Source organism: Corvus moneduloides, chromosome 4 (assembly GCF_009650955.1).
Source record: "Corvus moneduloides isolate bCorMon1 chromosome 4, bCorMon1.pri, whole genome shotgun sequence".
Lineage (NCBI taxonomy): Eukaryota > Metazoa > Chordata > Aves > Passeriformes > Corvidae > Corvus > Corvus moneduloides.
In genome coordinates this window covers 72,954,454-72,975,992 of record NC_045479.1, presented here as the reverse complement: position 1 = coordinate 72,975,992, position 21,539 = coordinate 72,954,454, and the positions used below count along the sequence as shown (strand labels likewise).

The following is a 21,539-nucleotide window of genomic DNA, read 5'->3' as shown; positions in this document are numbered from 1 at the left end:
CAAGTGTTATTCATCCCTGACAAGAGGGTTTCACAGGAAAGAGGGAATAACTTTAAAGGATTAAAAGAGTTTGACAAGAACAACAGCAAGAGTCAGTTCATACCTTTCAGTCCAAGGCAACACATGAAATTCAGAATTTTGGGGTGGGATTCCACACTCTCCTGTTCTCCACGGAGCTGGGATGAGGACTTGTTGCTTTTATCCCTGTTCCACACTCACAAAGGTGTTTCAAAGACTTCTCCTACACACACTCCATCTCCAACCCAAATCCCTCCCATCTTTTTCTGATAGAGGGAGCCGTGGGGCTCCACATCCATCACCAACAGGGCTTGGGGGGATCAGATCCCATCCCTGCTCCTCCTGGGAGCTTGGAATGTGTATTTATCCTGATTGCACAGCTCTGTGACTGGAAGGTGTCCCCAGAACTTCTAAAGGAGACACACACAAAAATCTTCCCAATCTCCCATCCAGCCCTGCCCTCTGGCACTGGGAAGCCATTCCCTGGCTCCTGGCCCTCCATGCCTTGGCCCCAGTCCCTCTGCAGCTCTCCTGGAGCCCCTTTAGGCCCTGCAAGGGGCTCTCAGCTCTCCCTGGAGCCTTCCCTTCTCCAGGGGAACATTCCCAGCTCCCCCAGCCTGGCTCCAGAGCAGAGGGGCTGCAGCCCTGGGAGAATCTTTATGACCTCCCCTGGACCTGTTCCAGCAGCTCCATGTTCTTCCTTATTGGACACACAGCCAGGTCCTGGTTGGACACGGACAACCAGGAATGTCCTGAGTGGTCACTCAGCTCCTACCTGCAGCAGAGGCCTCTGCACTCCCAGGATCTTCATGGTGTCGGCGTTGGCCAAGATTTTCAGCGGATCCGAAGCTTTGGTGACGCCTTCGATCTCTTTGTTGATCTCGGCCAGGACCTGGTTGAGGAAGATGTTCTTGATGTACATGGTGAGGAACTCGCGGAGCGGGCACTGCTTGGCTGGGCCCAGCTCCATGGCGTACTCGATCTCTTGGATAAACCTGGAAAACAGAGAGGGGAAGAATAAATTGGAGTTAAACCATGCAGATCCTTTGGATTTTTTAGTGCCGCCTTTGCCATTCCAACGTTTCAGAGCTGAGCGCCGGCAGGGTGGGAATGACCATGGACTGTCCCAGCTTGAGGAATGAAGAGGAGAAAAGGTCCACAAGGTAGTTTTAGAGGAAAAAAGAGATAAAATACAAACAGTTGGTGAGATGAAGACTAAATCGCTGGAGAAGAACAGATAAAATGAGAGAAAATTCCTATCCCAGGCACAATTCCTGTTTATTTGTCCAAAAAAAAATTGGCTTTTCCATTTGGGACATGCTGGGAAGATGTCCTTATAAAAACAACATCACCATTAAAAAAATGAAGATGCCACAAATCCCTTTGAAAAGCCAAACTTCCTCCTGGGCACGGTCACTCGATTCCCACAGGTGGGTTTCTCATCTCTAAATTGAACTGCAGAATATTCCAGCTCAAAATCCAGAGAAAACATGGAAAAAAGCAGTGTCTGTGCACGATGCCATTATCCTCCTGCATTATGGAGGTCTGTGTTATGGTGTATTTTTATCACCATATTTTATCCATCCCAGGATCCCATTCCTGCGCACGCAGAGCAGCAGGACGATTCTGGGAATGTTTCAACACCAAATGTTTGCCATCTCCTGCAAAATCTCTTTATTTCTGTGCTGCCATCTGGTTACCAGCGAGGAGTTTTCTTCCCGAAATCACCTCGTCATGTCTTTAACTACATCTGAGGCAGTGGAATTGGTATTCCTTTCAAAAGAATTAGGGACTGAGTATCAGGAGCCAAAAAGGATTGAGACACGCTGCCCGGAGTTGTGCCGAGGGAGGCTTAGGTTGGATATTAGGAAAAAATTATGCAGTGGAAAGTGGTCAGGAAGTGGAGCAGGCTGACAGGGAAGTGTGGAGTCACCATCCCTGACAAAAAACATGGATGTGGCACTTAGGACATGGTTTGGTAGTGAACAGTGACTGGATTTGATGATCTTAGAGGTCTTTTCCAACCTCATGGAGTCTATGATCTGTTCCTTAGCACTGACCCTATTCCCAAACCCTTCACCGAGATCTGCTTCATTATCTTTCATTTTCTACCTCCATGTTCCTCACTCCAGAGGAGGCACTTCCCTTCCCAGCACTGACTGAGGAGGAATTCCCATGGATGATTTCTTTCCAATCTGAGCTGTTTTCTCCCTAAATCCTCTCCCTGTTGACTCCATGGGTCTGGAGTGACACATTCGGACAACGCAGCTTCCGTGGGCGGATCTCTTGGGAGTTCAGTTGGAAGATTGTTTCTCCAAGGAGAGATGTTGCAGGGAGGGAATCACTGAGCCTGGCAGATTTATTCCCTGGATTTCACAGGGTGAGAATGGGAATCAGCTTTGTAAAAGGGGGAAACAGCGGAGTTGTCTGGGAAGAGAGCAGAGATTCCACGGAGCTGATCCCGGAAATACCAGGGCTGATGTCACCAGCTCTGAGTGCCACCACTCATGTCCTAAAGGGGACATTGTCAGGGTTGATGGGACTGTGTCAAACTCACTCATTGAGTCCTTTCACGGCTGCCAGTAAATCTCTCACTCTTCCTTTTTACGTTTATTTACAGAGCACAAAACTCCCCAGAAAGTGAATTTTACTATTAAACTCCATTCCGGTGGGTCAGGAGCAACACAGGAGCTTGAACTGGGAATGAGCATTGTCCAGTGAAGTGACAGGGACAACTTTTAAACACTTTTAAAGTCCAGAAAATGCTTTAAAATGACTAAACCAAGTAAAAGAAGCCTTTTAGAGGGAGAATGACCACACGCAAACCATCAGAGCTCAGATGTGCTGACCTACAATGGGAGTGGCAACTCCTCATCCCACATCCTGATGGTGACCCCGAGTGTCTCCTGCACCACAGACTAAAGGTCAGTGCTGGAAAATGGTGCCATCAAGAATTTTTGTTTCCCAGTGCCTGGCATTAATCACCATCCCAGATCTCTCCTAAAGACGCGTGCCTTCACCTCCGAAAAACTTCTCCTTGATTGTGGTTGATGTATCCTGTTAAGTTTTAACGTCTCGACATGGACAAGACGAGAGTGGTTCACCTGATGCTGCTCAGGATCAAACCATATCCCTGTTTTCCTTGATAGGAACCATAAAATAATCATGGATTATGAGTGAGCTGCCAGACAGCAGTGACTGAGAGGGGATTTTGTGAGTGCTCAGCATCGTTTGTGATAAAGAACAAATGCTCAGGAGCTTAGGAAGCAGATCTCAACTCGATAGCAGCAGGAAGTTATTAAGACTGAAGCCGTGCACAGCACGGAGAACTGGAGGATACGGATGGGAGACCTTCAGCCAGGATGTTCAAGGATAGTTCGATGAAATGATTATGGGAATGGAAACCAGTGAAGTCTTCATTTAATCCAAGGGTCTCTGCCGAGGGAAATGGAAGCAGAGAAAAGGTAAAGAAAAATGAAATATGGATGTCAGAGCGTGGCTTACAGCCAGGAATGGCCCGGGAGTTCCTGGATTTGATAATCCAGTGGGATAAATTGATTTTTACAGCCTCAGAGGACAACTGGGATCCCACTTGCTGGGATCTGCTGTGGTTCAGAGATGACCTCCCCATGTTTCCAGCAGCCAGGATGGGTTCCACACTGCTCTGCACCCGAGGCAGCCACTCTGGAGCTCCAACCTTCAAAACCCCACTGGGCACAGGACCAGGGGGCCCAAGCAAGAGTCACAAAGCTCCAGGTACAGATGTGGGTGAGATTTGCACCAGGAATCCTCCTGGGACATTAAATGGCAGCACTGGCGTGGCCTCCACGTCCTGAACTGGGAGGGCTACTCAGAATTCCATTAAAAACAGATTAATAATGGAAACCATCAATTTTCTGTATTTAAGAGAACTGGGAGTTGCCCAGAGCAGCTGTGGCTGCCCCTGGATCCCTGGCAGTGCCCAAGGCCAGGCTGGACATTGGGGCTTGGAGCAGCCTGGCACAGTGGGAGGTGTCCCTGCCCGTGGCAGGGGTGGCACTGGATGATCCTTAGGGTCCCTTCCCACCCAAACCATTGCATGATTCCATGAATTAAGGATGCAAAGCCTCATTTTTCACGACACAACAGCCCAGTACTGCCCTTGTCAGCAGATCCTTGTCCTGTCCAAGGAATGGGATGGACGGAGTTCAGCTGGGGAATGTTGGGAATTTCCAACCCTGCCTGTGACTGGAGTCCCAGCAACACACAACTGTCACCTGCACGAATAAATGTGACACCAAGAGTGACTCTTCTGCCAGGAAATCCCACAGGGCTCTCTGCTTCCAAGCTTCCCTCTTCCTGCCTTCTCATCCCTCTATACCTTTCCTGTTTGTGGGAATTTTGCCATCAGTTCTCTTATTTTCCCTGGTTCCCAATCCCACTTGGTCATCCTGTGTTTCTCTTCCAGGAGCCCAGCAGGTTTGGGAGCCCAAAAAGCACCACGAGGGGAGAGAGTTGTTGGCTCAGGAACCAACCCCTGCCTTCGGCTTGGTCCTGATGAGCTCTGGAGTTGTGTCCATTGGGAATTCTGGCTGCCACGAAGCAGAAGTGTGAGCACTGCACTTCTTTCAAGGGGTCCAAACAAGCCAAATTTGGGATTTTTTTCCATACCTTCCACCCAACAGTTCTTCTTACTGAGAAATGTGGAGATAGAAATTCCCAGCCACAGGAAAGGTCACCAGAATTCAACAGATCTCTCCTTCTCCTTCTCAAAAAACCTGAGTATCTCAAACATATTTTCCTAAAAACCAGCCCCAGTTGGCAATAAAAGACCAGCCAAAGCACAAGAAACTGCAAATGAGAGTTTGAAATGGGAAATATTGGGTGGCATTAAAGAGCTGACAGATACTCCCTATTTTCTGCCTGGCAGACACAGCCACACATTCACAGGCACACACGGTGCTATTTATTTATTTCAGCTTCAAATGTTGCTGGCTGCCTTATTCCAAGAGAATCCAGTCTCTATAAAGAACAAAAAAGTGTTTAACAGCATGTGAAAAAATGCATCCCGAGAGTCCTTTCCAAAAACGTTGTTGTGCTACTCATCCAAGCAATCTGCAGAACTTTTAAATGTCAAAACAGGCAATTTGACCCCCAGCTATCCCAGAAATCCATATTTATCCCAGAATGGGCTGGGTTGGAAGAGACCTTAAGGATCATCTCATTCCACCCTTGCCATGGGCAGGGACACCTCCCACTGTGCCAGGCTGCTCCAGCCCCAATGTCCAGCCTGGCCTTGGGCACTGCCAGGGATCCAGGGGCAGCCCCAGCTGCTCTGGGAATTCCATCCCAGCCCCTGCCCACCCTCCCAGCCAGCAATTCCCAATTCCCAGTCTCCCATCCAGCCCTGCCCTCTGGCACTGGGAAGCCATTCCCTGGCTCCTGGCCCTCCATGCCTTGGCCCCAGTCCCTCTGCAGCTCTCCTGGAGCCCCTTTAGGCCCTGCAAGGGGCTCTCAGCTCTCCCTGGATCCTTCCCTTCTCCAGGGGAACATTCCCAGCTCTCCCAGCCTGGCTCCAGAACCATCAGTTGTGTCCCACCTTCAAAATGCAAAAAAGCTTTGTCTGAATAAAAATTCAGATCCAGGGGGGTCACCAGATCCTGAATCATGGTCACTAGATATTCATGGGAATCGCCTGAAATCCTAAAAAAGGCTTGTAGGGATGTCCCAGCTCTGAAGGACACTTTTAGGAGACACCATGGTGAGGATGGAGTTCTTCAACAGAGCAGCCAGGAGGGGAAAAAAAATAAATAGAAATTTGCATCTTATTCTGAATTCAGAACCTGCATTTTTAAAATGATGCACAATTTTCAACTTGTTTTATCCTCCTATAAAAGCATTTGAGGTGATTTGTGGCTGCAATTAAGCATTCCCCTCAGACAGAAAAGCACTTTCAGGAAAATGAAGTAGCTTTTGGTAAATGACAGTCATTTGGATTAAAAAAGAAAAAAAAAGCGCCTCATTTCAGAAAATTTAATTCATTCTAACTCACAACTTAATTGGTTGTGAGCACTGTCTTACCTAAGCTGAAAGTGTGGGATAAAAAGCATCAAACCTAAAAAAGCTGCATGGATTGATTTAGAAACCTACAACTGCTGCCTTCCCGAGGCTTTCTTCTGACTTCTTGTTCTCAGATGTCTTCTAAAACATCATTAAAAGAAGCTGAAGATGCAGAGCATCAATGACTCCTTGCCTTAATGATGATGGTAATAATACCTGAAATTTCCTCCTCAAACAAATGAATGACAGGAAAAATATCAAATAGTCCAGAACCTTATTAAGAGAATTTTTTTCTGACATTCAGCCCAAATTTCCACTTCAGCTTGGTTGGTTTTTGTGTGATCCTGAACTGTTCTCTTCCCTCTGCCTTAGTCATGAAACATCCGAGGACCTGCGATGAACCTTCTGGGGAGCTTCCACAGAGCAAGGAAATATTAAGGAAACATCAAAAATCCTTTGAACTGGATCCTGGTTGCCGACAGAACAGAAATTCCAAACTGGTTGGTCAGACTCAAGGAAATCAGGGATAAAACACCCAGGATTGGAAGTTCTGGAAAGTCTGAGGACACATTAAACCAAGAGAGAAAGCTGGGAGGTCCCACACTGTCCATGACCCACTCAGAAAGCCACCCCACCCTAACAGTGGGAATTCTGGGAGATGGTCGATGGAATCATGGAAAGAATTGAGTTGGAAAGGACCTTAAGGATCATCCAGTCCTGACCCCGTGGGCAGGGACACCTCCCACGGGCAGGGACACCTCCCACTGTCCCAGGCTGCTCCCAGCCCCAATGTCCAGCCTGGCCTCGGACACTGCCAGGGATCCAGGGGCAGCCCCAGCTGCTCTGGGAATTCCAGCCCAGCCCCTGCCCACCCTCCCAGCCAGCAATTCCCAATTCCCAATCTCCCATCCAGCCCTGCCCTCTGGCACTGGGAAGCCATTCCCTGGCTCCTGGCCCTCCAGCCCCTGTCCCCAGTCCCTCTGCAGCTCTCCTGGAGCCCCTTTAGGCCCTGCAAGGGCAAAGTGAGGCCTAGAGATGCTCCCACACCTGATGGTTACACAAGTGCTGAATACAATAAATACAATTAAGTTTATCTAATTCATTGTAGCACATGGACCGTGGATCGTTTGCCACTGAAGACCAAAGAGGTCCTAAAGAAACAGAAATCACAGTATTTTGCCTAAAAACTTCACTGCAGGGAATTATTTTGGTCCATGATCAGCTACTCCAGGATTAATGTTTCACACCTTGCTGATAAATATCGTGGCTGTGCAAGGTAATAGAACTGATTCTGCATGAAGTGACTCCCAAAAGAGGAATAAAGGTTTAAGATCCTTTCTAGGTGATCCCAAAATGGGATTAAAATTAGAATGATCACCAAAAGAAGTGTGAACAGCTCTGGGAGACTCAACGGACGTTTGGCTACTTTAAGTGTCTTTTAAATATCAGCAAAGTCAGACCAAAACAATCACCAAATATCAGGAAAAAAACATTAATTTTCTGCTATTTTGAAATATTAAATAGCCTAGAAAACATCCAGGAAGGTGACAACCAGAGGAATGACTGCTGCTAACAGCAAACACGGCATTTGGGGTGTTTTTCACTAAAATATTAACATTACAAGTGGAACAGCCAGAGTTGTTCCCACAAGCCCAAGCTGAGTTTAATGGGTTCTTTTGGGTAAATCACCAAATTCAGTCCTTCCCCTGTACAAACACAAATTCCCAAACCATAAAAAATCTCAACGACTTGAGATAATTCTTTTTGTTACTGTAAAGATTTCTATGTCCCCACAGAGCTGAGAGCTTTAGAGCTGGAGGATGAAAGAGTCCAGGACTTCACTTTTTTAACAGCAGCTAAAAAAAAATACAAGATTTAAAGAATCGATTTCTGTGTTGTGCTTGCTCAGCCGTGAGATTGAGGTAAGAAATGCCACCTTCCCGTGCAGGTGTGACAGAAAAATCAGTGTTTCGTTGTCTCTGAGGTCCTAAAAACAACCACAAACACTCTGGAAAAAAGAATTAAATTAAAATTTAGCTCTCAACTGCTGCTAAAAATATTGTTTCTTTAATGCTCAGCTGCCACCTGAAGGACACAAATTCCTGATGTAATGGGACTCTCTCAAGGTGCAATTTCTTCTGATGTCTCCAGAGGGGAATATTGGCTCGTATTTGGGACCAGCAGATGTAGAGCCAGAACTGATCAGACCTAGAGATTCATGATGTCGGGAAACGTTTATCTCGTGCCGTGCAGCTCAGATTCCTCCCTCGTTCTTCCCAAATACCAGCAAAAGCCCAGCCAATGGAAGTTTCTGGCGTGGTTGGATGGATGCTCAGATCTCCCGCTCTCCATCCTCTCATCTCCTGTGAGGGCAGGAGAGGAATTCAGGAATCAGCAGCAATTCCATGCTTTGCCAAACCTCAGCGAAGAGCCAGCTGGGATTTTCCCAAAGGTGGGAAATCTGAACGAGGAGAGGCCTGGAGTTTGGGGACCCTCTTGGAGAAAATGAGTTCCAAAAGGACCAAAACGGTACAACTTGGAGTTGTGACTGTGAAAGGAGGGCTGTGAAATGTATCAGCATCACAGGCCTGGGCACTGGGAAAAATATTGTGTGGGACAATGGAATGGGGCTACTTTACTTAAGGAATGGGTTAATGGGTTTAAGATGAAAAAAGGTGGGGATGGATGGGATCTTGGGAAGGAATTCCTGGCTGGGAGGGTGGGGAGGGGCTGGGCTGGAATTCCCAGAGCAGCTGTGGCTGCCCCTGGATCCCTGGCAGTGGCCAAGGCCAGGCTGGACAGGGCTTGGAGCAGCCTGGGATAGTGGAAGGTGTCCCTGCCCATGGCAGGGGTGGCACTGGAGGGGCTTTAAGGTCTCTTCCAACCCAAACCCTTCTGGGACTGGTGTTGGCTTTCACCCCCCTACAGCAGATGGGATCCGTTTGCTCCACATCTTCGCGGAGGTTTTAGATCAAACCTGATAAAACTCGAGCTTTGTTCAGATCCTAAAGACCCTCTGAGCCAAAACCCTGTCCCTGGAGAGCAGGGACAGCCCAGGGAGTGACGTTTGCTCCCTCCAGGAGCTGCTTTCCAGCAGAGCTCTGTGTGTCTGTGGTTAAATCCCCCAGCGTGGAACAGCTCCCACAGCCTGACCCACACAGAGGCTTTGGAGAGGCTTTGATCCTGCTCATCCCTACAGACTCCTAAGGACACCACGAGGCCTCTGAGGTCACCTGGAGAACGAACAGGGAGCAGCTTTCTTCCCTCTGTGCCATGAACCTGCTTTCCATCCCCTAGAGCAGGCGCAGGTTCTTTACAACGTGAACCTGGAAGCAGGAAACCTGTGAGAGAATGGTTTGGTCTCCTCATTTATGGAGGACCTTTCTGGGGTTGTCCATGTCCACAGAGCCTGTGTTTTCCCATTACTGGATGTTTGCAAAATGAGAAATGCTCCAAACTGCAGGAGGGGATGGGATCATGACCAAAAAACCCCAACTGTGCACATCTGGGGAATAGGGAAATGTAAAATGCTGCTTTTCCAGGGACTGGGGAGCAGAGCTGGGATGTGCACAGCACCAGGCTTCACCTTCAGCCTCAAATCCAGCTTTGATGAGCTCCTTCTTCATCCTTTGTCACCAATAAAATAAATTAATAATTGATATATCTTCACTTTATACAGAACTGAGCAAACCCAGCTCCTATTCAGCCACCTCTTTGCTTTTCTCTACCAAATTTCTCCTCTCCCATCCCTGAATCCCTAAATTTCCAGCCCAAAACCAGACTGAGGTGGAGCCAAGTTGCCTCCAAGTGACAAGATTGCTCCCAGATGGAGATAACCCAAAACGACCACTGAAGTAAATTACCCTCCCTCGGTCCATTTGTAATTTAAATCCAATCCTACAGAAGAGAAATGCCCCAACCAACCCATCAACCTCTCTCTCTAAAGGTCTGTGATGTCCCTGTTTTATGTGAACCCAGGGCGTGAAACCAAACCTGGAAGATTTCACCATTTCTTCTTTTTTTTAAAATTACACAGAAGCAAAGTCAAGGCTTTATTTCCCACACCAGGTAACACCACTGCTCTGCTACTTTGCTCCGTGCAGGGTAGAGAATACATCCAGCCCTGCTTAAAAAGCACTGTAATTTTAAACAACCCTGACAATTCCACAGGAATTCCTGCCCATCACACAGAAATACTGTGAGGCAGCATTAAATGTGTGTAGAACACTCGGGGATCACAGCAATAAATATGTTAACAGAGCCACCATATAATGTCACCCTATTAACCAAGGGATGCAAAATATGAAGTTCACTAACTTCAGCTTTTCCTATTATTAAATCCCATCTCCTTTAATGTCCTATCACATCCAGTTTGTTGACCCCCACTGCAATGTAATGATACCCCCCACAACTTCACATTTCCTCCCGAGCACAACAGCTCTGTAAAAATTAACTTATTATTCCCATTATTTTTTTTCAGTTGGATCTGGTGGCTCGTTCTTTGTGCTCCAACCCCCCCCCCCCTCCCCCCCCCCCAGCTCTCAATCTGGCCCCTTTTAAAAAGCAACATATGCTGAGGATAAATCCTTCAAATGGCTCTATTAATAGAGGAGCTGCAGTGCCAGCTTTACAAATGGGCAAACTGGCGGTTGTTAGATTGTGTTGTCCTCCTTTGGAATGGGAACACAGGAATGGCTTTGGAGGAACAACTGGGAGCAGCCAGAGGTTTCAAAGCCCCTGGATTTGGTGTGGCAGGTTGTGTGAGCCTACAAGAGACAGGATGAGATCAGCTCTGCTGCACCTCTTTGCTGCCCTGCTTTTCCCAATGAGACAGCAAAGAGCCCCATCACTGTCTGCGCCTGTCACTCCAATTAGTCCTGTCTGCCTCGTGCTGACATTCCATTAAATCAGCGGGCAGATGGCACAATCCCTCATTAGCATCCCACTGACTCCCGAGTCTCTGGAGTGGGGACAGCCAGTTAAATCCTAAAAACACACGGGGGCAAAGAAAAGTCCAAATTGAGGTTGTAACTCCAGAGCCCACCTGGAGACAAAGCTGGAGTACCATGGTGGAGCTCCAGGAGAACCAGAGCCAGAATTGATCAGATCTAGAGATTCATGACGTGGAGAAAGTTGAGATGACGTGGGACAAGTTGAGATGTCCTGCTATGGACACCTCGGTTGGGCATCACCACCTGTGGCACCACCAGGAGTGATTCTGGCTGTCCTCTCACAGCAGTTGGATTTTCTATCATCCAACGTGAGGAAAAGGCCAGGAGGGCCAGGTAAACATCCCATAACCCGTGTCTGTGGAATTATTTGGGGAAACAGAGCTCTACGGACAACCCTGTGGAATTCCCAGGCTACTTCATTTCACAGCTGGAAATAAGACACCATCACTTCAGAAATCTCTGGCAGAGCATTAATTCCCTCTCTCCCAGTCAACATCAAGTTCATCCTTTCATCAAGTAACCCTTTTATTCACATTTTAGTCCTGTACCTAAAACTGTTGATAAAACCCTGAAACACATGGGATGGAGCAGAAGAACACAGATCCCAGATCTTTTCCATACCTCGGTGCCTGACTTGAGAATCTGGATGGGACAATCACAGAATGATTCAGGTTGGAAAAGTCCTCTAAGACCATCGAGTCCAACCATTCCCCAGCCCTGCTAAAGGTCACCACTGCCCATGTCCCCACGTGCCACATCCACACGGCTTTGAAACCCCTCCAGGGATGGGGACTCCACCCCTGCCCTGGGCAGCCGTACCAGGGCTGGACCAACCTTTCTGGGGAAGTTTTCCCAGTATCCAGCCTGCCCCTGCCCTGGCCCAGCCTGAGGCCGTTCCCTCTCTCCTGTCCCTGTTCCCTGCCAGCAGAGCCCGACCCCCCCGGCTGCCCCCTCCTGTCAGGGACTTGTGCAGAGCCACAAGGTCCCCCCGGAGCCTCCTTTGCTCCAGGCTGAGCCCCTTTTCCAGCTCCCTCAGTCACTCCAGCCCCTTTCCAGCTCCCTCAGCTGCTCCTGGGGCTCCAGATCCTTCTCTGGACACGCTCCAGCCCCTCCAGGTCTCTCCTGTCAGGAGCTGCCCCCAGGATTCTGGGGGGTTCCTCATCAGGGCCAGCACAGGGGACAGTCCCTACCCCGGGGCTGTGCTCACACTGGGGCTGGCACAGCCCAGGGGCCACTGGCCTCTTGCCCACCTGGGCACAAGAGTTTGGTTTTACCCACGCTCAATTCCATGGAAATTACGAGAGAAGAGCAGGGACAACACAAATCCCTCCAGGACAGCCAGGGAAGGAACCACACACCCCAACGGAGCAATGGGAGCACGAGGACTTTCCTTTCTCACCAACCCTGGGCATGCAACACCACAAAGGAGAAAAAACCAGCTTTTCCAGAGGAGCTGTGGCTGTCCTTGGATCCCCCTGGCAGTGTCCAAGGCCAGGCTGGATGGGGCTGGGAGCAGCCTGGGACAGTGGGAGGTGTCCCTGCCCATGGCAGGGGAGGCACTGGATGAATTTTAAGGTCCTTTCCAACCCAAACCATTCCATGGCTCTGTGATCACACAGCAGTGGTGGTGGTGGTGGTGGTGCTCAGTTCCAGGTGTTTGCACAGGAACACAAAGACCCTGTACATCAAGAGCTGCCAGGGTAACAGTAATGCACTTCTGAGGTCTACAAATCCCGATTTCCAGATGACAAATCCAGCCAGGTGACTTTAACCTACACAAAATTCCAACCTAATCACTTCCATTAGTAAACTGGCTGAAAAACTCAGTTGGGACACACCAATATTGCCTTTTAGGAAGGCAAGAACCAGTGATTGAAGACCCAGCTGTGCTCCAGGCTGTCATTAATAAATTCACACCTTGGCCACAGAGCCAGAGCTGCAACCAAAAAATGACAGGAAGTTTCCCACATGAAGGGATTTTTGGCAAGGGAACACCACCAGGATTTCGTTGTTCCTCTGGAGGGTTGAGAGGAGGCTCAGTGTTTGCAGGATGTGTTTGGGGAAAACAGAATCAGCTTCCAGAGGAAACAGAGACGAAAAGCTGGGATCTGGAATCGCCTTGGATCATCCACCTCATTTGGCATCCAGGGTCTGGGCCAGGCTAATGAGGAGAATGGATTTGCAACAGCCCTGTGCTGCTGGAGGCAGGAAATTTGGACGAATTGGGACAAATTGGGACAAATTGGATGCTGTGCCTCCATTAAGGATCCCATTCCTCTTCTCTGAAGAGTGAATGCTTTACTTCAACGGCCTCAACACCAGCAGTTGCATTATTCCAAATGGAACTCATTTCACTAATTCCGTGTGTAGCTCCATGCGTGGCTGACTTTTTCTTTTCCCAACTCCTGATCTCCAAACCTAGAATGAGGAACTCCCGACAGCTGATTCCTGACAGGAATTCCAGACACTTGGCTCCTGTCCACAGAGTGATCCTTACAAATCCCACTTAATTCATCAGCCTCATAAAGCTGCTGCAAAGCAGAGCACAAACACATCAAGGGCTGTTATTGCCAGCGGGAAAACGATTTCCTGACTCTGGGAAGTGTCATTTGATGTTCATGTGTGTGTCAGGTTTATTATCCCATAATTACAGGGCACAGCTCAGACGTGGCACACGAGGAGCAGATCTGGTTCTATCAGCATGGAATTGTGCCGAACGGGGCTGGAAGGGCAGAGCAAGGCACGCCCTGGCTCTTGATTACAGATTATCAGACCAAAGGGTCATGTTTTGGTGGGAGATGAAGTTATCTTTACACACAGGCCCAGAACAGATCTGAGTGCAGGGTGTTGACCAAGAATATTCCTCCCAAATCCAGCTGGAAGAGGCTGCTCAGATGTTTCTGAGGTTGTAGAGAATTTCCATCCCATAATGAGAGGCACAAAGTGCCTGGCACTGCTCATGGTGACTCTGCCACTGTCCTCGTCCTCCCCCTGCCACAGATCAGTGCTTGGAAAGGGACAAGTCCCATCCTTTTCCATGGGAAGGTCACGTGGATGGTGCTTCCCTGAGTCTGTGAACTCTCCTGAGGCTTCATGGAATGGTTTGGGTTGGAAGGGAGCTGGAAAATCATCTCGTTCCAGCCCTGCCATGGGCAGGGACACCTCCCACTGTCCCAGGCTGCTCCCAGCCCCAATGTCCAGCCTGGCCTTGGACACTGCCAGGGATCCAGGGGCAGCCCCAGCTGCTCTGGGAATTCCATCCCAGCCCCTGCCCACCCTCCCAGCCAGCAATTCCCAATTCCCAATCTCCCATCCAGCCCTGCCGTCTGGCACTGGGAAGCCATTCCCTGCCTCCTGTCCCTCCAGGCCTTGGCCCCAGTCCCTCTGCAGCTCTCCTGGAGCCCCTTTAGGCCCTGCAAGGGGCTCGGAGCCCTCCTGTCGTTCCACATCGGAAGAGGAACCCTCTGGTGAAACCTGTCCATAATCCAGGATGGGGAAACTCTCATTCCTGACAGGAATGACACTAATTAAGGATCTGGAACAGATGGGCTGATTTAGTGGGATTTTATCCACGCTGATCCCGATGGCAGCTCCCTGGTATCTCCTCTCCCCAGCTCGGGAGTGTTCTGGGATGGGATGGGGTGTCACGCTCAGAATGGCAGGATTTTCCAAAGGGACACTCCAGAGGCACAGCACCAGGAAGTCGTTAGCCTAATTAACTCTTCACTGTCAATGGAAGAGTTCTTCCTAATCCAGTTACAATCCCACAAACACAGGGCCAGCCAGAGCTCACGGTTTTCCAGAGGGATGGCAAACCCCGACATTTATTGGGTTACAAGGATTTTACAGCACTGGGGGTGGGAATTCTTCCAGTCTGAATTCAGAAATCTCCCTGCAAATAAAGCCTCATGTTTGTGTTTATATTCCTCCAGGGCGTGACAGAGCTCCGAGCTTGGGAAGCTGAAGGAGGTGGAAATAAATCCTAGGAAGCACCAAGCTATTCAGCAGCAATCTGAGCAAATACAAGTGGGTTTTTTCTGATATAAACCCTGCCTTTGTGGCCACCTGCACTGTAAATTGTGCTCACTTTCCCCACATTTTCTCCTGACAACTCCCAGTTCTTTTCAATTACCAAAAAGAGGGAAAAAAAAAATATGTGTACAATGTAGCACTGCAGCTTCATGGATATGATGGATGTTGCAGCAGTTTTAGTTTGGATTTTTTCCATGAATTTTTATTGCCCTGAGCTGTAAAAACTGCACCAGGAATCCTAATACTTGTCCTAACTCATCCAGCCTTTTGTGAATCATTTCAGTCCTCTGCATTTCATCTTTTCCCTCTAACTAATACTGCTTGAATGCCGTGAATAATTTATTATTCAGCCAAATTTATGATTATGCTGATTCTTTTCCTTGTAAAGAAATACATTTTCAGAATAGATTGATTTTAGCTGGAAGTGTTCCAGGTTGGACGGGGCTTGGAGCAACCTGGGATAGTGGAAGGAGTCTCTTCCCATGGCAGGGGGTTGGAATTAGGTGATTTTTAAATTGCTTCCTTTTAATGGGATGCTTCAGCCTTCAGCTGATGAATTTAAACCTTTTTGATGTCATTTAATGGCAGGATTTAGGGAAGAAAGCTGAAAACAGATGGAATCCCAACCTCTGCTGTATTCCTGAGACAGAAACTCCAACGAGTGGAGCAGGAAGAGGAATCCAAGAGCTCCTTTCTCCTCGGATTTTGCCCCTTTAACATCAGCATGCAGCGCTCAGCCCCAATGAAATAATACCTACAGATTGGTCTCCTCTCAGTTCCTCCCTCTCTATATTTATTTACACCCCCATGCTCTTATCTTATCAATAAAATCATAATTGCACCGATAGCAGCGCAGCAGCCAACGTGCAGCAGCAGATGGGCCCGTGGAAAATGCTAAATAAACCCAAGATTCTGCCAATTCGAAGAATTCAATGGTTTATAAATATTTCTCTTCGTATCACAAACGCACATTATTTGAGATAGGCTCTACCTAAGGAGCTACAGATCAGCTTACCTTTGGAAGCTGAGGGATTTGGAAGACGTGCAGTTTGCAGGAGGAGTTTCTGAGAGGAGCAGGAAGTGGGAAGAAACAGGACAAAAAGTGAGGAAAAAGGAGAAATGGCAGAATGACAACAGAACATTTCTGCTCAGTGGCTACGGAGGAAAGAAATAAGGGAGGAGGAAGAAAGGGCTTGGGGAAGAGACACCTTTGGCATTCCCAACAGATCCATCACCTGTGGAGGGGTCTCAGGGATCCCTGGATTTGTACAAAAACAGGGCCAGGAGGAAGGAAAATCCAATTAATCATCAAAAGGCTCCATCCAGCAGTGAGCACAAACCACGGTCCCCCAACACTGTGGGAGTTCAGCCAATGGGGATATTCATGGGATGTGAGGTTGGAGCGACGGGATGGGGATTGAGGAGATAGAATACAACGTACAGAATATCTAACTGCACAGAAGAATGGTGTGGGAAGCAAATTCCAAAAGTGATTAACAGCTTTTAGCATAATTAGTGGAAAATTGAGCACATGCAGGGCTCGGGGATGCTCTGATTAAAAAATAACTGGAAAAGTTTAAGATCAAGTTATGGAAATCAGCCTAAACTCTGAGTCCTAGACCTGTGGAGGACCTAAGGAAAAAAACCTGGTTTTGATTGGAGCTTTTAATTAAAGCAATGGAAAAGAAAACCTTCTGTGTTTCTTTACCCATTTAATTCATCCCTGCCTTAGGATCAGGGCATGGAACATGGAAAAGCAATGGATTTGTATCTCAACAGATGCACTCAGCATTAAAAAGGCCCCACACTCAATCTCCATCCAAAAACATCCTCATCACTCCCTGGATTTACAAAGCCTCGTGCTGACAGTAGAGCAGGGTCTGAATGAAGTCAAGGGAAGTTAATTAAAAATTAATAATGTCCCTTGTAATTGATCCCTCCTGCTGCCCTCCTTCGTTTGCCACGACCTCGAAGAACTGAGCACCCAAAAATTAAGTTCATGAGAAAAAAGGCAGGAAAAGGCATCTTCAGGAAGAACCGAAGAGGTTTCCTTCCATTATTCCATCCAAACAGAAAGTGGTCACACGATTAAAAAAACTGAAACTCTTCCCAGAGCTTGGTCAGGTTTCAAAGGCTGCTTGGAAAGGATGGAAGGAAGGATTGGGAAGAGACAACTTCCACCATCCCAGGTTGTTCCAAGCCCCGTCCAACCTGGCCTGGAACATTCCAGGAAGTTACCCTCTGTCAGTCCTGAACTTCTCCAGACACAGGGAACTCCTCCACTTCCCAAACAGGATTTCTAAAGACTTTTATGAAGGTCAAACGACCAAAGCAGGAGAAAAAACCGAGGTCCTTGAACCTATTCCTGACCTTCAGGGTGGTTCTACATGACCTGCACTAACCCTGACTGCATCTCCCTATTTGTAAAATTTGGGCATTAACTCCTTTCCAAAATATCTTATGGATGAATGATTATTAGGAAAAGTAACGAGTGGGGTCCAGACAAGGGTCCCACATGGCACAGATGCCCAAAAAAAAAAAAAAAAAGAACAACCAAGCAAAGACAGAAGTCTGGGAGATCCAGCACTGCCCAGGCCACCACTGCCCATGTCCCCAAGTGTCACATCCACATGGCTTTGATATCCCTCCAGGGACGGGGACTCCACCACTACCCAGGGCAACCTCTTCCAGTGCTTTTCCCACCTCTTCCAGCCCTTTCCATGAAGAATAGCAGCAAAAAACAGATCCAAAATTTCTTGCTTTACCTCAGACTTTTTTATATTCCAAATAAACCCCCGAGTGGATGATGATGACGGAGTACAAGGGATGAGATCATGTTGAACAATGCCCAGAAAATCAATTTCCAACTGCTGTTTTTGTTTAGATTTAAGAAAAAAACCCCCCTCACATCAAAGATTGTAAGTTGGAGCTGTTGAGAAACCAGAGACAAAACGTAAAATTCAGCAGCATCGATGAAACGATTACAAAATATCAATTTATAGACAAGCACATTAAATATTTCGTATTCAAGCTTCTTTGCTTGTACAGTGAAAGTGGCAACCAGATATAAACTTCAAGCAGAAACTTGCAGCCTGAAAAACCAAAAGTACAATGCGACTTCAGAATGGAAATTTCAACTCCAAAGGTAATTTCCCATTGCCAGCCCTCACTGGTGCACAAATCATCCTCTCAGGGATGATGCGTAAATAGGATTTGTTTGATGGCTTTATCAGCCCTCCATTATATCAAATCTTCTGGAGCAGTGGGACACATCCCAGGGCTGTTTGGAGATTCCTTGTTGGAAGACACAGAGGGGTAAAAATCGTGTCACTCCTCTGGAGGAGCAGGGCCTGACCATGAAATCATAATTAACGCCACGACGATCTGCTTAGAGATCTCTGAAGCAGCCAGGACGGGGATAAATGAGACGCAAAACATCGTCAGCATTTTCTTTAAATGAACTTTGAAAAAGTCTGACGCGACAGGAGTGATATTAGAGCCTAACAAGGGATTAGATGGAGCAATTACAGCAAAATTTGATGGAAAAAGACACAAAGTTTGTCCCCAGCACTGCTGTGAAGCCACAATTCCAAGTGATCCTGAGCTGCAGGACACCTGCTAAGAGTTGTGGTTTTCAAGAGCGCTGAGAAATCCAGCCAGGTGAATTTTCCTGCTCTAAGTACTAAAATTCCTGGGAAAGATTTCCCAGTTTAGTGTCTTGCAGATCCAGCTGTGATTTCCAGGCCACTCTGGACTCCCAACCGAACCAAGAACCTCCCCACTCTGGGATTCCTCCACTTAGGCCGAGAGAGGCAACTGAGGGTGAGGAGTCCCAGATTTACAGATTCACGGAACATTCGGAGCTGGAAGGGACCCACAAGGATCATCAAGTCCAACTCTTAAATAAATGGCCCAAAAGAACTCCCTGAACACCCTGATGGCACCTTCAGAACATCAAGTGGAGTCAACTTTGTCCCCACCAAACCTCAAGGTCAGCAAACAAGCCAGAGAGAAAGAACTTGGAAAAGCAGGAGAAAACCAGGAATGACCAACCCCAGGACAATCCCAAAATTACAACATTCCTACATCAGGCTTCAAAGGACTTCCAGGTGCAGTGGGGAGCTGGGCAAAGGGCCAATACATCCATAAACAGGTGGCCAATCGTGAAATTCCTGGCTGGAAAGGTGGTGAGGCCCTGGAATGGAATTCCCAGAGCAGCTGTGGCTGCCCCTGGATCCCTGGAAGTGTCCAGGGCCAGGTCAGATGGGAATTGGAGCAGCCTGGTGGAAGGTGTCCCTGCCCATGGAACTGGATGGGCTTTAAGGTCCCATCCAATTCATTCTGTGATTTATTGAGACAAAAATGAAGCGGGAAGAGAACTTGGTTCTACATTGCAGCTGCTCCGAAGCCAATTTTCCTGAAACACCACAGCGAGCACCAGGAATTGCCGGGAATCAGCATTTCCAGAATTCCATAAAAGCTTCCATGAGTGACAACAGAATTGCCTCCTTCCTAGAACATGACCTACATATCCCAGGATAATGGTGACCCAGTGGTGGAGAGGAGAGGAGCACCACTGGAAAAGTCATGTGGGATCGGATATCTCCCGATTCTTATAGAGAACCCTGAGAATAATCCTTGAGAAAGGCTGGAGATGGGAAGAATTAAGAAATATTCCAGGAAATCGTATCACTCTCACCATGCTGAGCCCAGCAGGAATTCCAGCCCTGCCCATGGCATGTGGGAAAGGCTCTGTTAAGTGTCAAAGCACCTCTTCGGATATTCACAGTTAATCCTGGCAAACCATTCCAATTAGGGAAGGAGGGGGGAGGCAGCTCTTGTGTCCCTCACGTTTCCAGCCTGGATGAGGCCTGACAGCCCATGATTGCTGCAGACAGCCCCTAATTAACTGTCATTAGGAAACACATGTCAGGGCCTGGGGCTGGTGCTGGATCTGCTAATTTACCTCCAGAATATTAAAAATCCGCCTTGAAACGAGCTGGTGAGTGAATTTTGTTGTCTTATAAAACATTCCCTACCTCCCCAATTCCTAAATCCTCCTGTTTGGTAGTCAGTGTTTGGAATAAATGATGGATTAAAAGGGTTTCTTTTCTTCCTTCTTGCTGTAGGCAGCCTTAAGGAGAAGGATTAGAACACAAACACAGGGAAAGTGGGAACTCTGCATAGCCAGGAGGCGACAAATGAAACGATTCTATCCAAACAACCACAATTAACGTGGAGCTGAGTTTTGTGGAGCACCCTGCACAGTCAGACCTTCGTTCTGTCCTTTTTTTGTTAATTAGACTAGGCCTAAATTAATCCAGCTCTGTTTCTGCAAGGGCACAGGGGAGCACAGCGAAGGAGCTGGATGGAAACCTCTTCATGGAATTCCTGGTGACATCGACCCCTTTGCTGCACAAAGTCACCCAAAGGAAGACGACTTTACGGATTTGGGTATGAATTTTAGGGGGTAAAAGGGACACAGATAACTCTTCCCTGTAAGGGTAGTGAGGGGCTGGAATAGAATTCCCAGAGAAGCTGTGACTGCCACATCCCTGGAAGTGTCCAGGGCCAGGCTGGACAGGGCTTGGAACACCCTGGGATAGTGGAAGGGGTCCCTGCCCATGGCAGGGCCTGGCGCTGGATGGGCTTTAAGATCCATTCCCACCCAAACCATCTCACGATTCTTCGATATCTTGTTTTAACCCTTCATTCACCTGCTGTGGACACTTGTGATGCCCATGAGAAGTTCTGACCTTGTTGCCAATTGCTCTGGAATTCGTTTAATCACTCCCTCCTGAGGGTACCATCAGCAAGATTCCACCAAAGAAATCTTTACTTAACTTTCCCTTCTCGCTGGAACAGTGAAATGTTCTCATCCCCTTTTCCAGGTGGACAACAGAAGTGCGAAGGGACTGAGGGGGCCGCCTGATGTTTTTCACACAGCCTCCGTGAGAAAAACACATCGAGGTAAAGCAGAATCCTCCAATGAACCACGCTGGTTTTGGGAACTGGTTCACATCCCTGAGATGCTCCTCGTGTGGGAAGGCAACGGGACCGATGACTGGAAATGATTCCTGGAGCAGCGATTCCCACTAATGGGCATTTCCAGCAGTTCTCATTAACGTCATTATTGATTCTTCCACTTGTCTGTATTTTCTCCTGTGATTCTTCAATTTCCTCTTTTTTTCCCCCCTGTGATTTTTCCATTACAATATCCAACAGTGGCCTCGTGCCCTTCGTTGTGTAGGGAGGAGTAAATCCCTCATTTCTGTAAAATGCCCATTTCCCAGCACATTTTCGATGGTGATTATGAACAGACAAGGTGCATTTTGAACATTTGCTCAGCAAAGCACTTCAGGCCATGCCGTGGAAGCACTTTGCAATTCTTGCTGGTTTCACTCCTCTGTTCCCAAGGCATCTCAGTGATGGGGCAGAATTCAAACTGCACACAAAAAATGCCACAACTGGATGGACATAACCATGAGCCGAGTGCTG

At 47.9% G+C, this 21,539-nt stretch overlaps 1 protein-coding gene across 3 annotated transcripts in view; it reads right to left on the bottom strand.

Annotated features, from left to right (window-relative positions):
- The window catches only part of EXOC4 (exocyst complex component 4), a 294,852-nt gene that overhangs the window by 75,536 nt on the left and 197,777 nt on the right, over positions 1–21,539 (bottom strand). For all 3 annotated transcript variants that reach the window (XM_032106112.1, XM_032106115.1, XM_032106116.1), the window contains one exon: positions 794–1,013. In XM_032106112.1, the coding sequence (XP_031962003.1) occupies positions 794–1,013 (220 nt within the window). The remainder of the gene's footprint in view (positions 1–793; positions 1,014–21,539) is intronic.